The sequence below is a fragment of the Cebus imitator genome, unplaced genomic scaffold (assembly GCF_001604975.1).
Source record: "Cebus imitator isolate Cc_AM_T3 unplaced genomic scaffold, Cebus_imitator-1.0 Scaffold329, whole genome shotgun sequence".
NCBI classification, from domain to species: Eukaryota; Metazoa; Chordata; class Mammalia; order Primates; family Cebidae; genus Cebus; species Cebus imitator.
The window spans coordinates 2,486,933-2,498,386 of NW_016107644.1; the positions used below are offsets into that span (position 1 = coordinate 2,486,933).

Sequence of the window (11,454 nt, forward strand, 5' to 3'; positions counted from 1 at the left end):
TCCCGGGGGACCTCCCCCCAGGCTGCGCTTTCAGCCCAAACACAGGGAGGTCTTCCAGGAGCCCGCCCAGTCCCCAAGGCAGCCCAGAGACCCCCACTCCCACCCGTACCTGCCAAGCCCTCAGAGGGCGCCTGGAAACGCCCCGCACGGGAGGAGCCCCGCCTCAGCACCCCTGCAGGCGGCAGTCACCCAGAAAACTCGCGAGATGCCTCTGAGCAGCCCAGAAAGTGTGTGGAAGGTAGGCCCGGCGCACCCCTCTGTGCGAGCAGCGACGGCGGGGAGGGACGTGCCAACCCCGTGAAAGCAGCGGGCGCTCCAGGCCAGGTACGCCCCGCAGGTGCCGGTCTTGTTTCTCACTTTTATGTTTACATGATCTTATTTTGCATTTTATGTCTAATAACATGCAGCTGGCCAGGTACATCGGCTCAAGCCTGAGATTCCAGCACTTTGCGAGGCCAAGACAGGTGGATCACTTGAAGTCAGGAGTTCAGGACCAGCCTGGGCAACATAGCAAAGCCCCATCTCTGCTAAAGACACAAAAATTAGCCGGGCCTGGAACCATGCACCTGCATCCCAGCTACTCCTGAGGTGAGGAAGGAGAATCACTTGAACCTGGGCGGCAAAGGTTGCAGAGAGCTATCACGCCATTGCACTCCAGCTTGGGCAACAGAGCAAGACTCTGTATCCAAAAAAAAAAAAAAAAACTAATATGCAGCTGCGCATTATACGGTCAATCCCAGGCAGTACCCCCAGCCCTGTCCCCTACAGCTCCAGGCACCCCCAGCCCCTCCCCTAAACAAGACATGATGACCACAGGGTGAAAATCCCCCACAGGGTAAGCCAGAAACAAAAATCTCAAAGCTTCAGCGTCTCCTTCTGCTCAGACCCACTTACAGCAGATTCCTGTCAGCAACAGCACGCACCATCAGCCTGTGGGGGAGAAAGAGAAGGGGAGAAAACTGCACCCACCCTTAGCTGGGCTTCCCGGCTGCCCCACTGCTCAGGGAACCCCAAGTGCCTCGCAGCCTGGACCCTTCTGGGCAGTGGGTGAGCCTGGGGGCCACCAGCTACTGGTGGTGGGAGGGGCCTGCCAGGCAGGGCTGGCCGCAGCAGATAGGAAGCGCCTGCTCAACGCAGGACAAACTAGCAAAGGGATACTATTTCCAGTTTCTATGGAGACGTTACAAACAGTGCAGGCTTGACATTTTTATGTAACTAAAGTTTTAGAATAAAAATATGATCAGGTAAAGTAATAAATGCCATCCCATGACAACTTTTAACATAAAGGCATGTCCCCACCCCTCGCGGCCGGCACCCCCACCCGTCCTTGGGGGCTCACCCAGACAGCTAGTGCTACAGAAATAAAATGGCCACACTGTCCAAATCTTGACTTTATTTTTAATATAAAAAATGCAAATTTGGAAACCCACCCTACTTTCCCCCCTAACATAATGCTTTACCTCTTAAAAATAAAAATAAAGTACTAATTCTATATACATCACATGTACCATACAAAAATGTATCCAAAGTTTCTATTGCTACCAAAGTGTTCTAAATCAAAACAAGTTACAGAAAGCCCCTCACTGTAAACAAAAGATTACAAGTTATAAAATCAAAGTACACAGGCCAGAGTCATTTATACAACGCAATGCAGTCTGCTCCCAAGCCAAGTTGAATTTTTATGTGCCTGTATAAAAATGCATATCAATATACCTTTGCAAATGTACTTTTTCATTATAAAGCAAATGAATACACTTTCTACAATAAATAATCCGCTGGGAGGCACACCTGCGGGGTTTGAGGTGGGCAGGATGAAGGGGGTGGGGGCGATGGGAGCAGGGACACGCCCGCCGGCGGTCACGGGCAGCGGAGTGTTTTTGGTGATCTGCAAGTGATGTACACAGCATAACTTTATTCTCCCCTCTTTCCACAAAGTACCATTCAAAATAATGTCATTTTCTTTCTTAAAATACACATTTGTCATTGTAAATTTACATCCCGTCTTATTAAATAAGTGGTACTCTGTGTAAAGAGCATGATTTACAAAATTATTAAACATTCAAAAGTCTTTAAGAAAAAGCTACATATCAAAGAAAGTGACGCCAGCAGCACGGCCTGGGGACGTGCGACAGACGCACTGTGCTGCCCGGACGCGCCCACCCCACCCAGATGGAGATGGTTCCTAGAAAACTTGGAAAGAAAACCTCCCCCCTCCCTGGGGAAAAAGAATTAAAGAACTATGACTAAAAATCAGAATAAGTTAAGTTTTGAACAATATACAAATATGTACAGCTTATCAACACTATGGACAAGGAAGACCGCGCTGGGGGCCAGCCATCAGTCAATGTCACTGAGGTCGCTGGTCGGCTCCCCGTGGACGCGGCTCAGGTGGTTCATGGCGCGGTCAAACGCAATGCGCACGGCCTTCCGGATGCTGGAGTTCCTCCCTTCCATCATCTTCAACTTGTCTATAGTTTCGTCAATACCAAGGGGAACCATTTTGGACTTAGGAAGCCACTGCCTTTTTAAAAGGAAAAGCATGGGAAAAACCATTGCTCACATGTGGTACTGCAGCATGCTCCATGTGATCATCTAACAAACTCACTGCCCTCTGATACAAAGGGGCCCTGCTCAGCACCCACAAGACAGCTGGGCCCCGTGCAGGGACAGGCCCGAGGCCAGGGGTGCACCCTCCCCTCCCCGGCTTGGGGAGGTGGGGAGCTAACTAAGTAAGGCATAAAAACCGTCACCTCCTCCATCTCCAAAACGTTTCCCAGTGCCTGCTGAGTGACAAGAGACACACACACCAAGCCCAGAGCCAGGGTGGGCCCGGAGCAGGGGCCAGTGGTAGGGAAGACCCATCAAAGGGGCCTCAGCTGGACAAGGCGCAGGCCTCGCTCAGAGCCTGACAAGAAGCAGTGGCCACATGCCTAAGAGGCAGAGGTGGGCGCAAGGAAGAGAAAGATGGCAGGGGGTGCCCATGCTGCCAGTCTTGCTCTAGGCACCACAGGCAGGTGGCCCCAAGCCCCTGTGCCAGGTCCCAAGAGCAGCCAGTCCAGGAGGAAACAGGAGGCACCTGCCCAGGCCACACACGCAGGGTACAGCCGGGGCCACAGCTCCTCCCAGAGGCTCGGGCTGCCAGTTTGTCCTACACAAAGGGGTCTTGGGGTCTGAACCCTGGCACGGCACATCAGGGTCCAGGTGCTCGGGGGGAAAAAGCCCAGGGCACAGGGGGAGCCTCCTGTAATGGGGTGGATGTCATCTGAGCAGAGCTGGGTGATGCCAGGACGGAAGGCTCTAAGCACAGGGCCAGAGGCCAGGCCTGGGCAGGGGCATGTCTGCAGCACAGGGGCCTGGAAGCCCACTGGAGGGACCCCCAGCACTACAGTGGACACGGGTAAGGAGTGCGGAGAGCCGGGGCCAGCAGGGCTCCAGTGAGAGGGAGAGGAAGCCATCGGGGCAGAGACAGACCCTGTGCTCAGAGCCTGTCCCACAGTCCTAGCAGGGCTGCTGGGCAGTGCCCTTCACCAGGCCCACAGCAGAGCACCCACCTCTGACTTTGTGCCAGGGCCCGGCAGACAGACCGCTTGCCACAGGGACATTCAGATCACGCAGCAGCCGTGTGGCTGCAGCTTCTCCACACTACCCACGGCCCCTACACCACCGCCCCGCCAGTCCCCGAAGTCTAAGGCCTCTAGACTCACCAGCTTCTCCACACTACCCACGGCCCCTACACCACCGCCCCGCCAGTCCCCGAAGTCTAAGGCCTCTAGACTCACCAACTTCTCTTATTATCAAAAAAGAGAACAAGGAACAGCTTCTCGTCGGACTTGGTCTGCATGTGCTCCCCGATCTTCAGCACGTCCAGGGGTGGGGCCGGGATGGTGACGCCATTGTGGTGGCCGGGCACTCGAGGCATCTTGGGGTCAATGATCTGCACAGGAAGGGCCCGCTGTGGTCGCTATGAGGCTCGCACCCACAGACGACCAGCCAGCCCCCAGCTGTGTGAGCCTCCTCAGGACACGCAGGTGCCGGGGCCCTGGGAGCCACGAGAGCCACACTCACCAGCGCCGGGTAGGAGGGGTACCCGCTGCACTTGGCCCACACCACCTTCAGGGGCTCCAGCACGGAGGCGGCGGCATCCGTGGAGATCCACATGCTGTTCTGACCAACTTCTGCAGAGAGACGTGCCAGGTCAGGACAGGGGTGCGCCCCACCCCTACCCACAAGGTGTAGCAACAAGGTGGGGTCACCCAGCACAGCGCAGCTCCCAGGCCACCCCAGGTGGCCCCACTGCCTCTCCCAGCGGGGTCCAGGCCTGTGCATCCCCACTGTCCCTGCAGCCCACCTGGGGCCCACCACCAGCCTCTCACAGACCCAGAAAATCTCACGCCCTGTGGGCTGGAAGGCTGACTCCAGGTGCCCAGCACGGCCCCTTCTGAGCCCTCCTTGCCTCACGGATGGGACTCCCAGTGTGCTCCTGCCTCATCTAAGGCAACTGGCACCCCAAATCCAAATCCAAAGTCCTGGCTCCCCCTCCACCAGACCAGCTCCCTGCTGTCCCTTCCCACCTGGAGGGTTCTGACAGCATGGCTGCCTTCCACAACGATGGCCGTGCCGGCCCCAAACCCTGGGCCTCCCCTCCCCCACCCTGCAGTCCCCTGTGCAGCTGCAGATCACCAGTGAAGCCCAGACAGCCTCTGCGGTGCCTGGCGACCAGGAGCCACACAGAGCTGGGCGCTCCACAGGAGCAAAAGCAGGACGGAGTAGGCACCATAGATGCCCCAGCAGGGCTGCGGCCCACACCCCTCTGTGTGCCGAACCCTGCCTGGGAAGTCGGCCCGCAGTGGGCAGTCGCCAGGGGTTCTGTGCAGGGCATCGTGCTCCCCAAGCCGGAGTGCAGCTCCCAGCAGGCAAGCGCTAAGATGAACCGGGAGGACGGAGAGCGAGCAGCCAAGTCTGGGGGACTCACCGGCTGCGATCCTGGCCGCCTTGGCGTAGTTCCCGTTCTCGATGCAGGAGATCAGCTCACTGCGGTCCTCCAGCGTGTGCCTTCGCACAAGGGCCGGCTTGCCCCGCCCACACTTGGGCACACTAAAGCTTCAGGAGGAAGAGCAGAGGGAGTCAGGTGGCCCCCATGCCCCTGGCTTCAGCCTCACTCGGGCTGCCCGCCACCAAGCTGACCACAAGTCCTGCCAGGCAGGCCCCCGGGTGCGCAGGCCTGGAGGGCATGTGCCTGTGTGGCAGGGAGGGCTCAGGGGGCCATGCCTCACCCAGGTGCCAAACAGGGCAGACAGGTGGCACTGTGCCCACTGCCAGATTCTGGGAGGAAAAGATCAAATGTAAACTGAACTGCAAATTCTAAAACTGTGTTTGTATTTCATGCAGCGCTTTTCCTACTTCTGCTTGAATTCTGTAAAGCGGATTGACGTGCAGCATGGGAAACTGCCCACAAGGCCCGAACACACAAGAATCCCAGGACACGACATTTCAGAGGGCACTAAGATGGGAGGCGAGTGTCCGGGTTTCCAGGACAGCCAGGCGGGGCGGGCAGCGCTGGGGGCTGCGTGGTGGCAAGCGAGGGGCCGCGGTGCCCACCTCGAGTCGCAGAGCGGGCTGTTGCTGGAGGAGATGCTGGACTCAGAGGCGCAGCGTCGTCGGGGTGCGGCTTTCCTCCCCAGGCCGCCGCCCGGCTCCTGCTCGCTCCTCGCACCCCCAAAGCCGTTGGTGAGACCTGGAACACAGGCAGGCGGGCCCTGAGCTCGGCGCAGCCAGCGCATGCTCAAGCATGACTCAGCTCCACTACACTTGAGCACACCTTACAAAGAATGCTCCACAGAAGGTAAGAAGCATCCTCCTTTTCACTCCCAAGTCCCCGACTACAGTCCTTACTAAGTAAACTCCAAAGTCACCCATTACATGAAATGAACGGAGCCAGCTGCCGTCAGTTCCCATCACAGCAGTTTGTGAGGCACCGTGAAGATGCTCCTCTTGACAAGCTCGGCTCTCTACGGGCTGTGAGGGCAGAGAAAGCCTGCCGAGAGCCTGTGCCCGGGAACACGTGCCGTCTGTCCACACGGGCACATGTTGCATCGGAGGGCCCCTTCACCAGGCCGGGGGCCAGCAATGACACAAAAAACTGTTCCCAGCAGCAGAGCTCCAGAGAATAGGAAATCAGGTTTTAAAAAGAAAAAAACTCTTGGTTCAAAAGACAAGTATCAACATGAACTCAAAAATGCCGATGGAACGCTCCAAGACAGAAAATCCGGGGTCGTCCCGAGTCTGAGCAGTGTCCGGCCTCACCCACATAAGGCTGCAAGTCACTGGCCTCCAAGTGTCCTGAACAGCGAAACAAAACACGATGCACAACTCCTTCCTCTCAATGATTGAGACGTGTTTCATCAAGGCAAATCCCAACGTTTTCCTCCTAAAAACGCCTGACTTCATGTCAGTCAACGGGAAGCAACACATCTGCCTGAGGCCCCTCCACCAAGTCCCCCATGGGAGTCACAATGCGGGGAGGATGTCCTGGCCAGGGCGCCCTCTGGGTGTGAGGCTGAAGGGGTGTGTGAATTTTTTTTATCCAAAAAGAACCCCATTTTCCTACCTACCTCATCCTTGAACATTTTTTAAATCTATTTACAAAGGAAAATGTGTAAATTTGTAAACAGCATTTCTTTAGAATTTTTTTTGGAAACCACATCTTGCTGTCACCCGGGACGGAGTGCAGCCTCGGCCTCCTGCCTCAAGTGATCCTCCTGCCTCGGCCTCCCGAGTGGCTGGGAGACCAGTGTGAAAGGAACGGCTGCACTGCAGGGTTTCCACCTGCTTCACACCCTTCCTGTCTTCTCTCAAGGAGTGTGACTTTTACAAAGAGGGGCCAAATCAACCTTGATTGATATCCCAGAATGGAAAGCGCCCTGCTGCCCCCTACAGACTCAAGTCAGACACCGGCTCCGTCTCTGCTGGACAGGAACGTACCATGAGCTCCAAGGGAAGCTCTGTTTCTCATTTTAACCTCGGTCATTTTAAGGCCAGTGGGGGGTGTCATACTCATTTCTGGCAAGGGAACAAATGTAAGAACCTACAGGAGAAGGCCTTGAACCACACGCTGAGCTGCCCCTGGGGCTCCACATCCTGCCCACACTCAACACTGAGCGGGCTCAGACCCTGCACACTCAGGCCCTGAAGGTGACTCCACCCAGCTCGCACCAGTAGGAGCCCAGTGCCCCTGCCAACATTCAGCCGCACAGGCCCAGGGAGGGGTCTGCCAATGGGTGTGAGCCGTCTCCAGAGAGCAGCCACCAGCCTGGCGACCCACACCCCACAGCCAGGGCCACAGTGCGCTCCAGACTCCAGGTGCTGGGTGGGCCTGCTCCAGGCTGTGCAGATGCAGGTCAGGGCCTGGGGGGGGAGGCTTTTAGCAGAGTTACCGGTCAGTCTCCACACTTGTGCCAGGCCCAGGGGCCAGGCGGTGGCCACCTGGGGGAAGACGACGACCCGTGTGGGCGGCCTTCACAAGAGCACCTGGTGATGCCAGCCTGAGGGCCCCAGCTCCAGGAGCACCCACAGCTGTGCCAACATCCAAGGCCCCAATACAGCCAAGCCATGCAGGGGCCACTCACCAGCCTTAATGGCATGGAGTGGGGCCAGGCAGAGGATTAGAGTACAAGGCAAGTCCCTCAATTCTCAGAAAGGAGAGAATGACAGAACGCTCCCCCCCTCCCCCACGAGTTTCCTAAACATTCAGTGGGTGCACAGGTGATAACCAGGGGGCAAGCTAGGTGCACACATAGGTTCCGCGTGTTACCGTGAATATGTGACAGTGCCCAGGAAGATGTGGGCAGCACAGACAAACCCAGCCCAACTGAGACGCCGCCCAGTGGAAGGCCTGTGGGGGCAGGACAGCAGGGTGGCCACAGAGCCTGCTGACAGGCAGTCCAGGGGCTGTGGCAGTACAGTCACCCAAGAAGCCAGACCAGGCCACGGACACAGCCGCCGCCTGGAGTCCCCAGAGCCTCAGGGGAGCTGTGAGGTGGCCTGTGCGGCCCAGACCCTCCCTGTCTCCACCTGGGCCACCAGAAAATAATCTATGACAGCCATGGTTCTGACATCTCTCCATCTCAGCCCTGCCAGCTCCCACCCTGTGAGGGTCTTCCTGCCAGCTGGGAGATGACCACCATGACCTGCACCCTCGGCACCCCTGCAAGGACCTCAGCCCGGAACATTCTGAAGCCCAGGCTAGCCTTGAGGTGGGGCCCAACGTGAGGAGCCCGGGACCTGAGGTCTGCAGAGATGGGTGCCCGGTCCATGAGGCATCTGGAAACAGCAGGCACTCACGCCGGCCCCAAGCCTCTAAATCACGTATATAGCAAGCAGTAACTTTCAGCAACTATTTCAGCAGAAGAAGGTATTTTTTTAGTGCTGAATGTAAAGCTGCTGGCTGTGATAAACACATTAAAAGAGGCGGCGGCTGCCAGGAAAGAGCCACTGCCCCAACACGGGAGGTGCACGGAATTCCCACGGCAGCCGGGGTCCGCCCCACCCGAGGGGCCTTCCCAGTGACCTCCTAGGAGCCCAAAGAAACAAACACAGAAATGTCCCTCTCTACCCCAAAAGAAGATGGCGCAAAGGTGTACCACAGCCCAGCCACGCGTGGTCTGTGGAAGCCTGCCTGTCACCAGGTGCGTCCACGGCACACCTCAACTGTCCCGGGAGGTCCCCAAAGGATCTTCTGAGAGACTGCAAATAATAGCAGCCGGGACACACCCCTCCCTAGAGGGAAAAGCAGCCCTGGGGTCCAGCTGGGGTGGTGGAGGCCTGCAGGTCTGACTGGTGGGTGGCAGTCCCCTCTGGGCTCGGGCCTCCAGCCCTCAAACCCACGTGGACACCACAAATCCTCTGAGCCACAGGTGCAAGAACGCGGACCCCGATGAGTGGCTGCCGAGACAGCTGAGGGCAGGGACCCATGGGAACACATTCATGTGGCACAGGACACAAGCCCGCCCCTGCCACCAGCACCCACGCTGCCACCTCAGCTTCTCCGGTTCATGGGAAGCTTGGCCGTGTGAAGCAGGTGCGCTGAGCCTGCACCCTGAAGACCAGAGCCCTGAGGGCCCCGTGCAAAGGCTCCAGCATCCGCGCTGCCCCAGAGGTGGAGAGCCCATCATCTTCAGCTTTCAGTTCACTTTTACTATCAATAAAAGAGCGTTTTTCAACCTCAATAAAAACGCACATTGAAGAAGATTCCACCTCCACCTGTTCTTGCTGGGACCAACTCCGTGACAATGCGGCTGGGGACAGTCACAGACAGACCCGAGGCCCAGGCTAGATGCCAGCACAAGATCCCAGCTGCGGATGCCCCACCCCGCGAGCAGGACTTCTCAGGTGGCGGCCACAGGAGCACTCAACATGGTGACCCGCACGAGACGAACGTCGGCGCTGCTCAAGAATCCACTGGGGATTGTGGGGAGAAGACAGAGAAAAGGGAAGGGGAGAGAAGACGCAGAAATACAGAAGACGCGAGCCAGTGAGTGAGCACACGCTGCTCATGCCACATACTCAGACGGCGCCAAGTTCCTCCACACCCCACAGCACCGACACAGCACAACGCGCGTGGGCACGGCCGGGACACCCGCACCACCGGTCACTACATGCTCAGGACGGGCCTGGAACGCTGTCCAACTGCGTCGTCGGCTGCGGCGGGCTCTCCTCTGCGTCCTTCGTGACTGTCCAGAGGGAAGGCTGAGGCGCTGTGACATCCCGCCGGCTCCAGGCGTGCACCAGGCGCCAGCACCATTCCCACTGCCGGGCTCTGACTTACAGAGGGGTGGGCTGGGTGGGGGCAGGGAGCTCCTCCAAAGGCTGCTGTTTGTGTTTTTGTTTAGAGGATGTTTGAACTGATGATTCCAATGTGATCCACAAGAATTAAGTGAAAGGCAAGATGCAGTGATCTTTGTGCATTCCAAAACGGCCGCTTAGCAGAACTCCAGTCCAAGTTGAGGTAAGAGAAAATGATTAGGATCCAAAGAGTGAACTACCCAGCACATTAGTGGTTAAAGTGAGAACCTGGAAAACAGTGAAAAAGCCATTTAGTCTGAATGAAAGGGCAGAACAGCTCAGCCTCCTCCCTGAACAGCCGAAGGACACCAAAAACACCCTTGCGCTCTCACGCCCCGGCACGTGCACAAGGAGACTCGAGGCAGGGAACAGTGGCGAGCAGCAAACTGCTTCAGGCTGGAAGGTTCTCGGCTGGTGAGCGCACAGTCGCGGAGGAAGGAAGCCACCAGCCAGGGCCAGCCTCTGGGGCTGGGCCATCGTGTGAGCAGAGGCCTGGCACACAGCACAGCCGGCAGGCGGCCCCCAGCAAGTGCGTCGCCTCAGGACCAGTGGCTCTGTTCAGCCTAACGGAATCGTGCAGTGCTGGAGAAATGTCAGAGCACTCCGTGAAGTTCAGAGCACACAGATCAATGTTTGGAAAACATCAGAAGTTTCCAAATAATTTCTGTCCTAATACTGTGAAGAATTGCAGCACGGAGCAAGAAATCCCCCACATGCAGAGCACCAGAAGCCTGTGGTGAAGCCCAAGAGAGGACGGATGGCGGGACTGGCACCATTCAGAGCACACCCAGCCCTCCCCAGATACCTCGGCCGCAGCAGTGGAACACCTCATGTTCCCGAGGGCCTCATCTTAACGCTGCTGAGGCTCCTGGCTGCTCGGGAGAGAGCTCAGGAACTCACCAGCCTCCACAGAAATCCACTGCCACTCGGGAATGACAGCGAACTCTCCACTTCAGTCCGGATCAGAGGGCTCCATAGTTGTCAAAATCCACATGGGCCATGCTCAGGGAAGGTCTGCTCTATGCCCACTGTCACCACGGGAAACGGCAAAGCACTCCACTCCAATGTGGGACAGTAGCACAGAGGGCACACATAGTCTTCTACAAAACACATCTCATGAGCAAGCCTGAAAGGCTGCTGAGGACGTGGCTGCCAAGCAGCAAAACCGTCCACGCTGGGAGCCCACGGCTCAGGCAGGGCCCAGTCAGGTGGGGCCGCCTGGTGGAAGCCACTACACAAGGTTCCTGAGGAGGGGAGGCCGCCTTGAACCCCAGCACCCAACACCACGACCGATGGGACCTCCGTGCACAGAGCCCCACACCTCTGCCGCCAACAGATGTGAAAGCCCGAGGAAGTGGAGTGTCGGCTGAGCCTCAAGTTCTGCGTGGAGGGGATACCCGTGACAGCACCCAACCACCCTCTAGTACCCTGTGCCAGCGCGCCTGCTTGCTGGCAAGGGATGGAAGCGCGTGGTCTCTGGTCTTCTCCCTGACAGACACTGCAAGCAAGCGAAATGCAGAGCAAGCAGGGACGCCGAGTGAGGGAGTGGCCTGGCAGAGGGAGGAGGGAGTGAGGGAGGGGCCTGGCGGAGAGAGGAGGGAGGGAGGGGCCCGG

The 11,454-nt window shown here is 57.7% G+C and overlaps 1 protein-coding gene across 8 annotated transcripts in view; it reads right to left on the reverse strand.

Annotated features, from left to right (window-relative positions):
* Nucleotides 1-1,376: 1,376 nt before the first annotated feature.
* Nucleotides 1,377-11,454, reverse strand: part of BRD1 (bromodomain containing 1) — a 43,783-nt gene continuing 33,705 nt past the window's right edge. For 4 of the 8 annotated variants that reach the window (XR_001818077.2, XM_017504858.2, XM_017504857.2 and 1 more), the window contains 5 exons: nt 5,599-5,734; nt 4,973-5,100; nt 4,066-4,175; nt 3,780-3,934; nt 1,377-2,521 (listed from right to left, as the gene is read on the reverse strand). Coding sequence is in view for 5 of the 8 variants with exons in the window: in XM_017504858.2 (XP_017360347.1) it covers nt 2,338-2,521; nt 3,780-3,934; nt 4,066-4,175; nt 4,973-5,100; nt 5,599-5,734 (713 nt within the window). In the remaining 3 variants the exon portion in view is untranslated. Of the gene's footprint in view, nt 2,522-3,779; nt 3,935-4,065; nt 4,176-4,972; nt 5,101-5,598; nt 5,735-9,561; nt 10,069-11,454 lie in introns of those variants that run through there. The other 4 variants (XM_017504862.2, XM_017504860.2, XR_005196378.1 and 1 more) reach the window with 2 other exon arrangements.